This window comes from Pyxicephalus adspersus, chromosome 1 (genome assembly GCF_032062135.1).
Source record: "Pyxicephalus adspersus chromosome 1, UCB_Pads_2.0, whole genome shotgun sequence".
NCBI classification, from domain to species: domain Eukaryota; kingdom Metazoa; phylum Chordata; class Amphibia; order Anura; family Pyxicephalidae; genus Pyxicephalus; species Pyxicephalus adspersus.
In genome coordinates, this window is record NC_092858.1 from 157,242,854 (window position 1) to 157,261,703 (window position 18,850).

At 36.2% G+C, this 18,850-nt stretch overlaps 1 protein-coding gene across 3 annotated transcripts in view; it reads left to right on the plus strand.

The window, feature by feature from the left end:
* The window catches only part of ROBO1 (roundabout guidance receptor 1), a 649,014-nt gene that overhangs the window by 585,691 nt on the left and 44,473 nt on the right, over window positions 1–18,850 (plus strand). For all 3 annotated transcript variants that reach the window (XM_072431970.1, XM_072431971.1, XM_072431972.1), the window contains 9 exons: window positions 2,787–2,911; window positions 5,556–5,727; window positions 7,796–8,001; window positions 10,020–10,101; window positions 11,885–12,053; window positions 12,139–12,305; window positions 14,245–14,366; window positions 15,170–15,401; window positions 16,542–16,663. In XM_072431970.1, the coding sequence (XP_072288071.1) occupies window positions 2,787–2,911; window positions 5,556–5,727; window positions 7,796–8,001; window positions 10,020–10,101; window positions 11,885–12,053; window positions 12,139–12,305; window positions 14,245–14,366; window positions 15,170–15,401; window positions 16,542–16,663 (1,397 nt within the window). The remainder of the gene's footprint in view (window positions 1–2,786; window positions 2,912–5,555; window positions 5,728–7,795; window positions 8,002–10,019; window positions 10,102–11,884; window positions 12,054–12,138; window positions 12,306–14,244; window positions 14,367–15,169; window positions 15,402–16,541; window positions 16,664–18,850) is intronic.

Here is an 18,850-nt window from a genome sequence, read left to right on the forward strand (position 1 = left end):
ACATGTGTTGTTAATTTTAATTTATTCATCATTTTTACATGCATGCTATTTGTCATTTTTTTTTTCAATTTTGTCATTTCAAATTTTACATATTTCTTTCTTTTATGTTTCTTTTTATTTTTTAGTTCATTTTGGTAAGTTGGAATTTTATTACTCCTCATTTTTCATTCCTTACATTATCATCACTGGAAAAGCCTCTAGCTCTTCCTCATCCATGCTCGTCATTCCCCAACAACCAATCAAAATTCTGGTAAATGCAAAAAGGTCAAAAAAGGTAATACATGCAGATATTGCTGGTATTTCGACTGTACCGGGTCTTTCCACTAACACTTCTATTAACCTTTCTGCTAATAATAAAAAAAAAAAATCCAAATTCTTCCGCCAGTTGTCACTTGATCAATTTCTTGGTCTTAATTGCTGAGATATAGCATCTAATTTTCATGGCTACACCAGGTGGAGGCAGGCTATTATTCTGTACTGAACCGATCACATTTGTTTGCTGATAAATTTAAATTTTTTGATCCTCCCTGTGGACAATCAATATACAATTTTCGAATCGAGGTAAAGCCAGTCAAATACAATGAGGAATTCTTTTGGCCCACTCTATATCCCTTTCGGCAAGGCATCTAAACAGTCACCTAATAAGGAAGGTTCTCTTCAAGTAGATACTTTATTAACTGTACCTCTTAATATTTTATTTTATTTTGTGGATTGTTCATTCTGCAGACCCTCATTTAAAAACACCACTCTGCTTTTTAATCTCCACAATACCTAAAAGAGGCCTATTGGCACTTATACACAGCCTAAAATTCAGAGCTAAATGTAAATTTGAATACTAGCCTAAAGAATCCCCTGGTGGCTCCAGTATGTACATATATTACACTTTGCTGGGGGAAAATGAAATAGCACAGAGGCATTTGATTCCACATGGGTGGGCATCAAAGCTGATTTAACTGAAAGATTTGCTTTGGGCTTTAAAACAGACTTTATGGCTATGACTAAGTTCTGCTGGCTGGTTCCCTGTTCCACTGTGCTAATGATTTTCCATGACTATATACTTTGTGTGTGCCTAAATCTTTTTTTTCACTTCCAAGTAATTTCCAATCTTACACTGTCATCTCTTTTTAGGCTGTTACTAAGTAGGCAAAACTTAAAGCACAGCTCCAGTGAGCACCATTTGCATCTAGATGGACCACATAACCCAACCCAAACACAATTTCAGAAAACCAAAAGTTTGTGGGAAAAACCCACTGGCTGTTTATAAGATCTGCATGCTTCTAACAGCCAAAACATGTGCAGAAGTATTTTAAAACATTAGGAGCTGTGTGTGGCCACTGCTTTTTGTCATGTCAGCAGTTAGGGAAAGCACTGGCCACAGTCAAGGCAGACCTCCTATTTCTTTGCAGTCATCTTAAAGCAGGATAGCATAGACAGCAAATTGTTTTGAGTGACAATAGACATAAATATTTTGTGAAGCCAAAGACTTTAGTTGCAGATAGACTGGAAAAGTTTTTTTTTTAAGAAAGAATGGAAACGGGAGAACCTTTAATACTATGTTCATAGGGTTTTATATCTGGAATATGTTTATTCCCCTGGATGTCAGAAGGATGTATGTATGAAAGATGTCAGACATAAATAAGGAAGTAATGAGAAATCGTATGGGGACAGCAAAATCATTTATATTTTACTATAGTGAGTCTGTAACAGAAAATTTCCCAGGTTTTTATTAGGGTATGCACCCTCATTGGGGTATTTATTTTGACTGCCCATCCAGCTGACGTAAGTAATCATCTGCCTACTAAGGATCCACACAGTAGAGGTTATAGATTAACCCAACATTATGCAAAATGCAAAATCTTAGTTTCGTCTGGCATTCAGCTTAAAACTAATACAAAGACCTCAAAATCAATCCCATATAGCCATAGATTAGAAATGATTATTGATAGATTGTTCACCAATGCATAAAATATCTTTTTCTGGATAGAATAGAAATTTGCTGAATCCTCAGTTCCTGTAATTCATCTCCAGGTGCAGCTGTAGATTTCCATAAACATATAACATATGGTTCCAACACATCCTGTTTACTCTTAGATGAAGTGGTCATACAAACTGTATAAACCAGCATAAGAGGAACAAGCTGGGAGATCGTCATTGTGCTGCTCGAGCAGATAATAAAACGCTGTCTATGTTCCCAAGCCCTAAATTGTTTTTAAGGGCCCATTCTTACCAGATGTGTTGTCAGGCATTTCAGACTGATCAAATTACAATAAAAGAATCATGCATAACATCCTTGACTATATATTGATATAATGTTTTTTATTTTGTTTACTCCTGTAATTTAGCATCTGCCTAGGTAAATTCTTTTCCATCCAAAAAAGCAATCTCTGAGACTTGTCCTCATAACGGCCTTTGTTGTAGCAATTAAATGAGCTGCTATTGCTATGGCCAAAGTGCCACATTAAAGTTATTGATTCAAACGTATGTATTCTCCCAAAAAATGTCAGACAGATGACTATCCCTTAAATGAATAATATTCTGTGCAACTTTACTACCTGCATTAGCCAAAAATAATTGGGAGATACCTTACAGTATAGACAGGACTTAGAGAAATCCTCGGGGGAAAGTCAAATTCTTTATGACCCGATAGCTGACAGAGGATTAATTTATAATTCCATGAAGATATTAGGTTACATAATATTCTGAGACAGCAGACGAGGAAGGATAGGCGTATTCTCCATTTAGAATGAAATATTATGAGAAGTTTATTGTTGTATTGTCTTTCTTAGAACCTCCAAATTTCGTAGTAAAGCCTCGCGATCAGGTTGTGGCTTTGGGACGTACAGTCACATTCCAGTGCGAGGCAACTGGGAATCCGCAGCCTGCCATCTTTTGGCAAAAGGAGGGCAGCCAGGTACAGTACTGTGTATATTTTATTTCTTTGTCAGTGTACAAATAAACTTTGTTAATTATATGCAACTAATACATGCCCAAATGAATGTATGGAATTTTGTGAGGAAAGCCAACAATCATATTCATTCAGTGCTCGAGCTGATGTACTGAGAGACATGAGCAATTTGCTAAATCTAGATATCAAAATGGCTGCCATCGAGCTAAGGAATCTGCATACATCATTAATAACAGCAGATCCATAAATATGCTGACAGGTACAATTTATTGTGTGTTCAGTGTGTGCTATTCTGAGATAAACAAGGGCTTGATTACATCAGTTAAAGGTCATCCATTTATCACTCAGCTTCCAACTGGGCTTCATTACATCAGTGAGTTTAGCACAGTTTCATGCTAATAGTTTGCCTTTTTAATTGAAGTAATGCTTATGTGCAACAGAAGGAAATGGGTGTATAAAGGGAATTCCATACTCATTTAAACATTGTATCTTCCTGTGTTTTGGTAGGCTATTAATCATTTTGGACTTTTTTTAAATTAGAACTGTGGCAGAATATGGACATTCAAACATTAAAATATTCTTACCAAGAAGTAATAAAGCATTGAACAAACCCCATGCATCTCTGCAGCTGCAGAATGTGTGGAGTAATTCATCCTCACAATTTACAGCACAAACACTGTCACTTGTCTCTCAGTAGCTTGTAAATTCCCCCTGTAAGTTGGCACCCTGCTGTCTTCCAATTTTTGATGAAAATATAGAGCAGGTACCCAGGAAGGGAAGAAAGTAAAGTACTGAGACTTTACCCAGAAGACAGCTACATGATACAAGAGTTATATCTCATTTTTGGATGATAATTGTTTTGTTTAAAATATTATAATCCGCCTGCACACTTTGTGGTTCCACAAGTCAGAAAGAATTTAAATGTAAAAAATTGTTTACATGAATTCAGCATACAAAATATGTTTTCTTTACTCTAAATAATCTGTTACTCATTTTTTTGTTTAAAAAATCCTCATTTTTATCAGTTTTATCTGTAGAAAACGAAAGACCCTGTGAAGTTAAACTAAATGAATTGCTTTCGTTAATTGGTATATTACTATTGTCTATTGCTGGTAAATCCATCCTGACAGATAAAGGAGGTAGTACATTTATTAGAATGATAATGTGGTCATAGCGACAGACCTCACTGGCATCGTACATGTGTATTTTGAGAGATATGGTACAATCTATTGAGTTATTGAATAACTTTACATATAATTAAAATGGGGGTTGCTGTTTGCTGTGATAGACAGCTGTTGAACATGTTTCTAGCCATGTTTCTTTATATAGAGGAATATAGTGTTTATAGCAACCAGCTAATGGAATGCTTAGACAAAAAATATATATTGGCTAATTAGGATAACAAAAATATATTATATTTAAAATAAAAATAAACACCGACCAGCATATTATAGGGAAATAGGCAATCTACAGGGGACAGTAACTCCAGGATTCAAATCAGTGCTCCCTTCTTTCACTGAATGTCCAATCAGAAATAATTCTCCCAAATACAATAAACCTTTACCTTATGGTTGCTGCATGGTACCCCATTCACATATCATCGTTTTTCTGCCTTCTTACATACCATAATTTTTACAATAGAAGCTGATTTCTAGCATCCTGAACAAAGAAAAGACAAAGTGCTTTCATTACCAAGCAATCAGCTTACCCATAGCCAGTACTAGTTAGAAAATGAAAAACAACATTCAACTGTGCACATGAGAATTGCTTAAGAACATACAGATGCTGAATGCAGATACACATTGAAATCCAATGTAAAAAATGTTTAGTGATCTGCCATTAAAAGCTGTACATGCAACATTTGCCCAAAACCATCATGTATGGTCATCTTAGCCCACAATTATTCAGCATCAGTACACAGTGTTCGGCCCCTTTTAGTTGGTCACACCACCAGGCGCTTTTCAGTAACCAGACGGTTGTTTTTGGGTGGTTACTGAAAGTTGGTTGAAAATACGGGTGGGCTGGACAGTTGGGGCATAATACAAAGATGATGGAAAAATGGGGCATACTAAAGGGTGGGAATTGAAAAGCTGTAACAAAGTGTGGTGGGCAGTAGAAACTGATAGAATTAAAGGGGTTCCTGGATTCTTATGGCAATGCTTTTTGACCGCCTACCTACAGCTTCTTCCCACCCAGCATAGAAACAAATGTCTCTAGGGAACAGTGATATGTAGCTTTAGACCACAATGTGTACAAGCTTTAAACCAGCCATATTTATCCAATCTTGGGGAGCCAAAATAATAACAATGTGGTGTGAATTTTATAAGTTTACCTAAAGCCCACATGTTTCTTTTCATTTTGGTTAAATTGGGAAGAATTAAAATCTCTGTAAGATTTTCTGTTTTGCCATCTGTGTTCCCATTGGGGAGATTTGCTTGCATTTCATAAAACTGTCTAGGTAGTAGCCAGCTAGGCTGCAGTGGATTTGATAAAAGAAAGAATAAGGTGAACTGAGCCCGTTTTCAGATGTTAGCACAACTAAATCGTGTTCCTTGTATCATTAGCAGTTTGCTGATTTAATTAACATGACATTGCTCTTCAAATCCCATTGTATTAATATAATTTTGTTGCATCTTTGTTTTTTTTTTAGAATTTGCTCTTCTCCTACCAGCCTCCACAGTCATCCAGCCGCTTCTCTGTGTCTCAAACCGGTGACCTTACAATTGTAAACGTACAGAAGTCCGATGTTGGCTATTACATCTGTCAAACTCTCAATGTGGCCGGCAGCATCACGACAAAAGCCTATTTAGAAGTTACGGATGGTAAAGTACAAACAGTTTTTAATTCTGCCGTTTCTAAGGCCACACAATTCCCTTATCTCTCTGATCCTTGCTGCCCAAAAAAAAGGGAGTTGGTCCAAGCATCTCCTTGTTTTACAACTTTGTCTGAGGAGCATGCTTCTAATTAGCACTGTTTGGGCTTCTAATTGGCTGTCAGTGCCAGAAGTGCTTTCTCTGGCTCCCCAAAGTGCGTAGTTGGAGCCTGGGGTGCGTCGTTTGTACAGTCACATTTCTAGCAGCATCAGCTCTGGAAAGAATTATCCTTTGTGATAAACTAGTTTATTGATCTTATATGAATCAAATTTTGGGACGGATTGCAGCATAGTTTGAATGCCAGCAGAATCCGTTCTTCATATAAGTCACACTGTGGTTTTGGCACTGCTCAGTTGTAGATGGAATCAATAGAGGAAAGCATAAAAAAGCCTCTGGGCAAGTTTCGGTGAGCCGTAGAGACATGAGTACTGGTTTAACCTGTAGTGATTAATAGTGAAGGGAATGAGGAATTTGCAAAAACCATAATGAAAGAGGTTTTCAGGATAATAAAAATTTCACCTATGGTTTGACCACTCTCTGTATTGATCCCGAAAGAACAGAGCTCTGGCTAGCACTGGAAAATTGCTAAATATTTAATCAGTGGGTATTTTGTAGAAAACTACATGTCTGGCTTTGTTACACAGTAATAAACAGTGTCCTTGTGGATTTCTGGTTTTAAAAAAGTTTATTGACTCTAAAACAAAAATGTGGCTACCCTCAGTAATCTGTCCTGTACAGATGTCTTATTACTTGGAGCCAGATATAAGAGTTATATTGTGATTTTGATAGTGATCTTCCTATTTAAATAGAATGTATAAAATTTTGAACCTTTTTTATCTCATTTTTACTTTAAATGTGCACCCATTTCCAAAAGCACAACACATTTTCGAAACTTTTTTGGCCCCAGTCACCATGACAGTGCTGAGGAACCACATAGCTGTCCAGAGCTTATTTTGTGAATACCTCTCATTTGCCTATGCTATACATAAGGAAGGGGTATCAAAAAGGTTCCCTATATCAAAACAAAGAAGCGAGGTAAAGCACAAAGAACAAACGTTGTTTATTATTATATTATATATACCATATATAATATTATATTATATATATATATATATATATATATATATATATATTATAAGGCATGTTCTCATTCAATATAATTTACAACATGTATAATCCCAACAAAATAAGTTTAAAAAGGTCAATAAAATTATTGGAAATATTGTACAAAACTACTGATTAAAAAAAATCTTTCTTCTTTTTTCTCACACCCCTAGCCCTGTTTCTCTCATTTCCAATTGTGCATCTTCCTGGGTTACGTATTCACATCATACTTTGCTGTCCATCTTGTTAAGTGCACCTGTTCTTTAAAAAAACACAAAATCTTACTATATCCATATAAATCTCAAATATATCCCTAAACCTTTAGAATAAAAATAAAAGACTAAAGTGAATTAAGGATCTATTTTTCAAGGATCTTAATGTTCAAAAAGTCTGGTGCCAAATGTGATTTCAAGATGGTCACCTAAAGATTTAGAATATATTTGAGAAGCGTGTTGATGTTCTTTTCTGGCTTGCCATGCAAACATCTGTTTTTACACTAGTGTAAAAGCTGATAAACTGATCTTTCCAAGATGAACTAATGTTTTTCTTTCACCCCACTGTGTCATTTTTGTGGATGAGAACAGTGAAACTCTATATTTTACCACTCAGCGCTTTTAGCTATTAAATCATTGGAAGTGAATTTAAAATTCCTCTTTCATTTCTGAATCTTTTTTTTCTTTCCCTGTAAAATGCAAGTCCTGAAGATCCTTTCCTTCAAACAAGAGATACAGTTTCAGTATTCTGTGTCGTGCTTATCATGAAAATTCCCCCTGAATAATGTATGATTCCTGGTTTAATTACTTGCTTAATTATCTTTAGCTTGTTTTGAAGCCTACAGCAACTACTGTTGCTTGATGGATTAGAAAATTGCTTCCAGTTGCAGACATCTATTTCCTGTTGTTTACTTTGGCAGTGGTGGCTGACCGTCCTCCTCCAGTTATCCGCCAGGGTCCTCAGAATCAGACAGTAGCTGTGGATGGCACTTTAGTCTTGGATTGTATAGCTTCCGGAGTTCCAGTTCCCACAATTCATTGGAGGAAAGATGGCATCCTGATAACAGCTCAGGACTCACGGATTAAACTGATGGACAGTGGAGCATTACAGATCCGATATGCTAAGGTACGCAACAAGGCATACAGTCCCTATGACATTACTGTGCCTATTCACTAAAAAACAACATTGGATTTACACATTTTACACATTTAATGGTATTAGAAAAAGTTAAACTTACAAAACGAATGTTCACTGAGTAAAAAAAAAGTTAAATTATGTTCACTTTGTGAAAAAAAAAAGCTGCTCTCACTTTGTAAAGAAGTAATGAAATTCTTAAATGGTTCCCTTATGGTGAGGATTTGTTGAACTTCTGATAGTTTGTGGGTAATGTAATCGCTGTGTTCTGTAGTAACCTAAAGGTTATAGTGAGGAATTACAGCAGCCACTGGAGTTCTTCCATAAGATATTTTTGATTATATTTTTGATTGATTAGAAACAGACCAAATCACTGATGAACAGTTGATTGGGCAAAGTTTGTGTTGTGTTGATTTAGTAACCATTGTACTAAAATGAAACACCACTTTTTTGTCTTCATGAATATTTTTTTGATAATTATTTATTTATTTTTTTTAATATTTATCAGATCTTATGATTGTAATATGAATTGAAAATGACAGCATAATTTCCAGCCACCTACCAGCTACATTTAGAACAGTGTTTCTCAACCATGGTTCCTCCAGAGGATGCTAGGGGTTCCTTGAGCAATAATCTAGAAGAAGGAAGCTATACCCTTTTAGATTTACTTAAATAGATATGCATGTTCCAAAACTAGTATATGGACCAGCGGTGGGCAAACTTTTTTAGTCGGGGTCCACAATCTAAAATAAAATTTAACAGAGAGGCCAGGCCGATGGGAGAGTGGGCAGGGTTATGCCATCATAAACGTGGTGCCATAAACTAAATGTGGTGACATAACCCTGCCCACTCTCCCATCGCAGATCAGAGCCTGCCATGGGAGAGTGGGTGGGTTTTGTGCAGGGACACAGCCTGCCTACCCTCCCATCACATGCTCAGATCTGGGGAACGTGTTCCGCGACCTTCTCGGGGGTCACCGGCCAGAGCTGCGGACCACCCAAAGGGCTGGAGAAATGTCCCTATTGGACTGCATACGGCCCGCAGGCCATAGTTTGCCCATGTCTGATATAGACAAGAGCCAGTGAAGTTTCCGTAGTTGAAGATTTTTTACAAAAATATGACACTTCATGATACTGTTATTACTATACCAGTAACTGGTAATGAATTTATATTAGATTTTAAGTACAATTCCAGCCAAAACTCCTTTTGTATATAATGGGTGAGTATAAGAAACTTTGACAGTTTTTACTTTATCTAGGAATCCATAGATTGTCCCTTAGTTACCAACAGGCAGCAATAAAAGCCTGGAAGGGATTTTAGCCTTTAAACACTATTTTTATCTGTGTTAAGTGTATGTGAGGTGAAATCTCTCTAATGAAGTCCCAGAAAGCAGTAAAAATCCCAGTAAGAATCTTAAACCTTGACATACATTTGGCTTGACATACACTTTAAATAATGTACACCAATAAAATACAAATTCCGGCTATATGCGCCTTATTCTTGGTATAATTCATTCTGTTCATTCCTAGTTAATCAAAACTATGCTGTATTTTATTATTGAGTATTTATTTACTTTGTCTCTGTTTTTTGTGCCTGCAGTAATACCCGCAGAATGTATTGTTAGAAGCACAATGTTGATATTGCTGGAACGAATGCACACACAAAATAAAACAAAATGATGTATTCTGTGGTTTAAATGCCAGCTAGCGATTGTCATAATCCCGCACTCATTCCACTTCTGTCCTTTGACATGAATTTACTTTCAGCAAATATTTGCATGTGTAATTGTGTAATTAGACTGATAGAGGTTATTATTAATTCTGCTCGACAAATAAAGTAATGTATTTTGCCACTTCTTTGAAGTCATGAAACAAATTGGCTCCCAGGAACAGCTAATAGCTCTCCAACCAAAGCCAAGCTCATCCTCTGTTAGATGGAATGGTAATTGCTTTTCCATCCCAATGCATTTCTGACCGCCCCCAAATACTAATTTCAAGCTTTCTTTTCAGCTAAGTGACACGGGACGCTACACCTGCACTGCATCCACTCCAAGCGGGGAAGCCAGTTGGAGTGCATACATCGAGATTCAAGGTAGAAAATGCCAATAAAATGTCTCTTTGTTTTTTAATGCAAATTTATCAGGAAGTTATATTCTCTAATAACCATTTTAAAAGAAACTAGTGCAAAGCGTTTTGATCTGTAACAAATCAAAACAGATTTTAGATGTTTTCCTTTGTTATAAATTCCTTGGAAATGGACAGATATCACCCTAAAATTTAAAGATTAGTTTTTGTCCACTGATACCAGGATGGTTTCATGACAATTTAATGCTTGAGTACTATTTTACTGTACTACCTTCCTACGTACAGTACAGTGTACAGTGTTTACTTGAGTACTACCTTATTGCCTTCTTAGCAGTTGCATTGCACTTGTGGTTCTTTGATTATTTCCTGTGTTCCATAGGTGGAAAAACCTTTGATTGTTGAAGAAACCTTTATCAGCCCACCCCATAATGCTCAACATGCCTGTAGTTATTATTCTATTTGTGGCTGTTTATCCAATAAATTGGTTATGGACATAAGATGATCATTAACTGGTTTGGGTTAATTTTTGGTGTTGGTCTCCTGTTTTATTGTTTGGAATACACCTGAAAAAGCATAAAGCAAAACCCCAAAAACTTTGTTCAGTGGGCATGGTGTTCTCCACCATTTGTTAGTTCTAGTAGATGTCTAGTGGCACCCTCTTCTCCATAATATAAACATGCTAATTTAGATACTTCAAGAATGCAATCTCAGGCACTCCATTTTGAGTAATATTCTTTACTTCCTCTGTACAGAAAAGTTTGAACCACACTGCTCGAGATGAATTTTAGCACTCAGCTCTTGCCAGGTGTTGGTCTGGATTATCTGGTCGGTAATATACACTGAGAATGGAAATAATTTACTGCACAACTGGATTGTTGAAAACTTCTTTCTTGGTTTATTAAACTGCACACAGCATACAGCTCTTATATGTTTCACACTTACAAGCATTTTTCAAAGCTTGAGCTTCATGCTGTAAACGAATTATTAGGTGACTAATATACTTTCACAGTCCTGTTCCGCTCTCAGTTCATCTCTGTACAGTTATTCCTTTAATAAAACTGAAAAATGAAGATTTTGTGTTTGATCTATTCAAGTTATACAGTTGTAAACAATATTGGGTTGTTTCCTAAAGTGTTTGAAGAAATAAGTATATTATTTTTTGATTGATTGGTAAACAATGACAAGCCTTTACTGTTTAAAGTACATACAAGTTAGAGCATAGCTCTTACAAGGCATGTGTATAAGGACTTCTTTTTTGAGAAATCTTTGACCATCTGCAGACCCATAATAATGGCCAGAATCCAGCCAGTGTATTTTCTGGTCATGGTCAGTATAATAGCAGTTAAGTTGGCCACAGTTAAATAACTCTGTGTAAATAAAACTCCTATCTGTATATATTTTTCCTCTTCCTCCGGTTAAGTTACTTTTGGCAGTAAAAATGAAACGTCCGCTCCATTTTTGTTACAGTAATATAAAAATAGGAAGTGTAACTTGTAAAATTCTTTATAGGTCAAACATCAAACAATGTACTTTTTAATATCTTTGCTATATTTTAACTAAAACACTGAAGAGTCTTTTGTGTATGTATGGTACGAGAACAAAGCTCTACCTTTTGTGAAAAAAGAAGGCGATCACATTCAGCTTAGACTAAAAAAATGTAAAGAACAGAGGATGCTCAAAATGTTTCATCTTATAATGCAAAAAATAGGAAGGAAAAGTATCAGTTATGATTAAATAAATGATTATTTTTTACATATTGCCTTTTTCAAGTTTTTCTTTTTTTTTTTTAGAATTTGGTGTTCCGGTACAACCTCCACGAGCTACCGACCCCAACCTTATTCCAAGTGCCCCTTCCAAACCTGAAGTCACAGATGTCAGCAGGAATACAGTGACCCTATCTTGGCAACCAAACTTGAACTCTGGTGCAACACCAACTTCATATATCATAGAAGCTTTCAGGTAGAACAGAAAGTGTATGCACAGTACAGTTGGCTGAACCATTTCATATGATGTTTACCATATGGGATTGCTTTTCTTATTTCAGTCATGCATCTGGGAGCAGCTGGCAGACAGTGGCTGAAAATGTCAGGACTGAAAAGTTTGCTGTTAAGGGGCTAAAACCTACTGCAATCTACCTCTTCCTTGTGAGGGCAGCAAATGCCTATGGACTGAGTGATCCAAGTCCAATATCCGACCCAGTAAAAACACAAGGTAAGTTGCAATAGCAATTTGTATAGGCAGATCCCTGCAAGGATTAGCTGTATGTAAAATGTAATCCTTATAGCAAGTATGAAATGGAAAGCCAAATGTTACCTGCACATTCCTCAGTTTGTCTTCCAAAAGAGCCCATGAGAGGAAGCCTTCAGCTATACACAAATGGAAATATGGGTTCCTTTATAATCTATCAATGCAATGTTTAGGACTTTCCCAACCAGCAGAGGCTTCCCCCGAGGAAGCAAAAATAGAATAGCAGCGCTAATAAAAAAAATGTTTAAAACAAAGAAGAACAGCTGCTTTCTTTACAGCAAAAAAATATAGTGAGCCATGCAATGACCTGACATCAAGGGGCCCGGACTGTAGTCCATGAACAACCAATAAAATTTGTTTCTCAACATATATGACCTAAGCAACAAAAGATCTTCTAGCTATAAAACTCTGTACTTTGAAGATTATTACTGTCTTACTGAGTAATCCCATTGGTATAAAATGTGTGTGGAAGTTCACTTTAAACTTTTAAAGGATACAAAGCCAAAACCCATGCAGACAGCTAAATACACAGATAAAATACAAATAAAGAAGGTATTTTTGTTGTAAAAGAGTTTGTATTTCTATCCACCCATTTCTGAGATTTACCCAGATCTGCCACTGGTAACACAGGTTTTCTCTTGCCCCAACCTTTACCTGGGCAATGTAAGAGAAAGCAGCAGACTGAAAAGCTAACCATACTTTGCTTGCATTTATTAAAATACTCATTAAATGTTGTGGACATGAATAAAAATGCATTTTTTTTGAATCTTGAATTCTGTTTTAAAAGAACAAGAAGCCAAAACCCTCTCTCCAAGGCACTGGATTTAAACAATTCCAGCTATTTTGTTTGGGTTGTAGAATTCCTCAGACATAATTCTTAAAAGTAGCATAAACATTTTTAAATTCTATTTATAAGTGTCTGTAGGAGAGCACACAGCAGACTGTGAATGCACACAAACCATTCATTTCTACAACTGCTCATGTTCTGCAGCTTTACTAAATTCCCAGAGAGCCTGACCTATTCAGAGGTGTCACAGTGAGATATAAAATTCCTGTTGGCCACACCACGTCTCTGAACGGGTCAGACAGAGTGCAGCTGGGAGGAATGTCACTGCATCTCCCCTACATGTCATTTATCCTCATGTACAGATCCACTCCTAAAGGGATGCTCTGCCACGGTTACTAAATACATCAGGATATTTATATAGAGCAAGGTCCACTGCAGTGGAAAAAATAGGGTGTTGCTCATTGTAACCAATGATGAAAAAGCTACAGGATTTAATTTGAAAGAACAAAAAGCAACGTTGATTGATTGATATAGTCAATATTTTACTTTTGTGGGCTCAGTTTACACATACAGAGATTTCTTTTACTCACGTCATTCTATAAGTTTGGAAGGAAGTTGGAGCCTATAGTTGTATTTCTCCTATTTCTCTGTAAGAAAGTTAGCATCATTTTTCTTTTCTGAGTTAGTCCACTCACAATTGACATTTATTTAGTAGATGCTGGAGGATTTCTTTGGATTAGGCCACTCAAAATTAACATTAGATGCCAATAAGGCAGTGCCACTTTTGTTGTTGGAGGCTTTTTTTATATTATGGAGAAGGTAAGTGGAGGAGCTGTAACACAAATGGGAATTAGAAAGCTCAAACGCCCAGATGGGCAGGAAGAGATTTGGAAATTATGGTAAGGAGGTCTTACTGTTAGAGTACCCACAACATAAAAGGAGCCAGAGACCGACTCAGCCTACAAGGCTTTAATTAGTTTATTTCAGGTTAAGGATAGGAAAGATATCCTAGAAGGTCCGATCTGTCTTTATCGATTTAACTGCAGTATATAAACCTGAATAGGACACAAATTACTACTTCCTGTAACAGTAGATGCATTCTCATTATTCTTTCAGATGTCCCACCTACAGCTCAGGGTGTGGATCATAAACAAGTACAGCGAGAACTTGGAGATGTGGTGTTACACCTGCACAATCCTACAATCCTTTCATCTTCTTCCATCGAAGTACATTGGACAGTAAGTAAAAATAAATACCATCCCATCCAGCTGGACTCCTGTGCACTTTGTGTTCAAATTCAATTTAACACAGTTAAAACAAGAGTAAATTAGTTGAAAGATAGGTGATAGATGGGTCTTAAAAAATAATAACTAAGCCCAGAAAAAAAAAAAGAATTATAGTTTACTAGTCCTAACTGTGGATCCTTCCACAGATAGGAGAGATCATGACCACCTATAGACGTAAGTGTGTTGTTCTCAGTATTAACAGGTGAAGATAAAAGAAAAGCATGAAATATAAAAATTAAGGCTATTACCCCATTCAAGGACTTGTAAACTTTATTGCTGACTGCTTTTAACTAAGGTTATGGCTGTTGCTGGTTACTACACCCTTGTTATCTTTATTGATGCTTGCATGGCCACAATTAAAAAGTTTTATACCTTGCCTATACTTTGTACCATTTCTTTTAAGATAGTTGTCAGGAATCCCTATTGAGAATTTGTGTAGGTTTCTATTGAGTCACTTGGACAGAAAGGCAATAGAGCCCCTCTAATGGGAACTCATACAGCAATAAAAGCATATTTTATTAATAAAGCGGCGAAAGGTAAAGTTGCTGATTGGCAGAAACCACACAAATCATTTATTGCCAGTAGACTGTCAATGACCTTTTAAACATTCACCTTGTATCCTAAATAATTCTAACTTATATCATTCTATGTACCTAAATAATTCTGGAAAGTTAACATATGTCGAAGACTTTCATGCCTTATATACATATAGGACAATGGAGGAGTTCATATGGAATGTATTTTCCCCCCCTTAGGTGGACCAGCAATCGCAGTACATTCAAGGTTACAAAATTCTCTACAGACCGAGTCCAGAGAATCGCGGAGAATCAGCCTGGTCAATATTTGAAGTGCGCACCCCTGCCAAAAACAGTGCGGTCATTCCCGAACTTAGGAAAGGAGTGAACTACGAGATTAAAGCCAGGCCTTTCTTTAATGAGTTTCAAGGAGCTGACAGCGAAGTGCGATTTGCAAAGACCCTGGAAGAAGGTAGCTCCCCTCCGATACACTTTCAGAGCTGCTGATTGCTTCCGTAATGTTGTTTTTGTAATGAAAAGCAGATTTTCCTGGGTAGTCATTTTGCTGATTGGAGATAACAGATTTTATAGGGAATCACGATCAGGTATTTTAGCTGTGATTTGTTTACAGGTATAATGTACAATATTTAACTGAAACATAAAGATTAGCTTGATTAGTCAGAACATAAACTTTTTATGCAGAGCTTAGCAGTCTGATTCCAGGGACTGTGAACACAAATGATGTAATGATACTTAGTAAGCAAAATCCCTTGAAAATTCTGGATAAAGCTTAACGTTTTTTTTTTTAGTTTTGGATAGCAAATGAATAAAACAGCCTCTCCCAACCAATGTTCTAGGGATTCCTTTCTGGCCAATTTTTGCCCTTTAAAAAGGTAACCACTGACACCAATGGTCTCAACTTTGTATCAGTCACTCTACAGACAACCAGTGTAATAGACATTCAAGGACTAATGACTACCAACCACTATATTGGGACCCTATTCCAATGTTCATTTGGGTAATTGACAACCATATAAGTGGCCCCTTACTCCACTGATCCCCAAAGTAAAGGAGCAATTCACTGACAACCAGTGCAGGGAGAAACTTTTTTACAGACCAAGGAAGAATTTTCTCACTAACCACCAATGACCAAAAGTCGTTCCCTACCCAATAAAGGGGAAGGTTATCTAATGACTACTCTTCATTGTTGTATCAAAAGCACTAAAATGCCACGCAAGCCTCCATATTGTCAGCTAAGACATACTCTAAACCAGTGTTTCCCAAGCAGGGTTTGGTGGTACCCTGGGGTTCCTCCGATGGTTGTTAGGGGTTCCTTGAGCAATAAGCAGTTTCTGCTTCTCAAGTTAGTATAGATGTCACCGATTATCTTTTTGGCAATCTGTAAGGATGAAATTCTTCCCACTGGTTAGCAGTATAGGAAACATCTCTCCTTTGACCACCACACTAATGTACTGTGAGCTGTGGATATGGGAATTATAGTAGTGGCTTCCTAGGATCTAACAGGTATTCAAGGGTTTCCGCAAATTTAATAAGGTAGAGATATGCTTCTTTAAGCTATACCTTAATTTATTTGTAATTTATTCCAATGTAGCTCCCAGCGCCCCTCCACAGAGCGTTACTATAACAAAAAGTGAAGGCAATGGGACATCAATTGTAGTCAGCTGGATGCCTCCCCCTGAAGAAAACCAGAATGGATTAGTCCAAGAATACAAGGTAAGACATTTTTACGTTATAAAAGCTGTGTTTTGCTTATCAGTCTGTTCAATGTGTTGCTTCATGGCATGATAACATATGTCATAGCTAATTAAAATATATAAAATAGAGTAATATTAATCACATTTTACTTCTGTTCGAAAAAAACACAAAAAATGTGCGTCTTAACTGATGTATTACATAATTAGCTTCTGTGTATTTTTACTCAATTAGCATTTAGGTTTAATAAAAGATATAAAAAAGAAGTTTAAAATGTAAAAGGCGCTTAAATAGCCTTATATTGTAAATGCCAATGGGAACCCAATGTAGTCAGTACATGGATATTTGCCTCCATCTAGTGGTTAAAAATGAAATTTACACTTAGATTAGAATAAACTTCATAAACTGAATCATTGCAGCGGCATAATAATAAATCTGATTTGAAATCATTTAAATGTGATTCATTTAGTATATAATTGCATTCCAATATAATACTAAAATATAGAATATAATACTATTCTTTTTACTTTATGATAGTGTAATTACAGTAGCAGGTAAATATTATTATTAGTAGTATTAATAAACAAGATTTATATAGCACCAACATAGTACGCAGCGCTGTACATTAAATAGTATATATATATATATATATATATATATATATATGTATATATTTGAGCTTCTGAAGTTGCTAAATAGATTTTATTTAGATTAGGGATATGGGTAGATCTGCATGGGGGGAAAATAAAAGTAGAAAGTGGTAAAGTGTTGGAGCTGATAGATGTTGTGGCTGCATTCGTTTTCATTTTATTCAGGCTGCCAAGCTTTCTCAGCAACAGGTGAGGTGGGGAGAGAGATTTATAGGCCAATTCAGGACAGAAGCCAAGGATGTATGAGCATTGTTATCCTAAGACAGCAAACATGCTGTTGATAGAACCAAGTGAAAATAAATGGAAAATCCTGAAAAAAAGAAAATAATGCAACCACCTTATCAATTTATTCATTTTATTTTTTTTTAGGTTTAGATATCCAAATGGTGGAGATACCTTAGATTGGAAGTATACATTTTTTAATTGGTTGAAAGGGGGGCTCTTTATTTTTCATAGTGCCAGATGGCATGCATGGGAACATATGTATGGCCTAATAAAGGTTTTGACCTTTCCACACTTTTTTCATAAAAAATCTAAACAATCTGGGTGTAGTCGCATGTTCAGTAACATCAGAAGGAAAACAAGGAATCAAAATATCACTCTTTTTTTTTTTCAGACTCAAATACCTAAATAAATTTAAATATAATTCTTAGAATACAATGCATCCGTAATATATGTTAGGTCATTTTTTTACATCCATAATACTGGCTAAATAGGATATGCTAATTGCACCAAGCTTTTTCAGTTTTGCAGGTAAAGCAGAGATGTCCCTAAAAATCCACAAATCTGCAAACAAATGAAATTTTGCTTTTCAGTTTGCAACATGAATATTCGTTATTTTAGTGATTCTGTATGGCTACAGTCCTATTACAATAGTGTGCTGAGTGATTGATGTGAAATATAAAGAGCCCTCTAGTGGAAGTTTATCTGCATTTTTCGGTAATTAATACAATACCAAAAAATTAATACAACTTCAAAGTTTTACTGTCATGGACTACAGGGATTAAATGCTCGTTTTAGTATAAGGGAATCTTATAAAGCATTTTTACTTGCCTTATACCTCGCTCACCCAGCAGCTGATGCTCCTCTTTCCTCTCCAAAACTTCAGGCAGTGAATGGGCCCATTGGTTCCAACAGTGCAGGACTGCTAGTCCTGCCTGTGTATGATGATATCAGAGTCTGTGACCCCCTTTATTCAATGTTCCCCTAGATAAAGGCACATTTACAAACAAAGAGGTTGACTTTAGAAATGTCATGAATTATAGAAAAATGGCTAAATGTACCTGTTTTGGCCCAAATGCCCTTTTATTTGAAGCTATGTGTTACTTCTTTCATGTATACATATATCCTTTGTGGTTCTCTTTATTTTGCTACCTGATAACCCCAACTGGTCAGACAGCTGAGGTTTGTGCCGAGATGATTGAAGGTTGTCAGAGGAACTTTGAGTTAAAATTTCCAAGGTAGGTATTACAATGCACACTGGCTCCCCACATCATCTTCCACCTAATATTCATATAAGATTTATATATATATATATATATATATATATATATATATA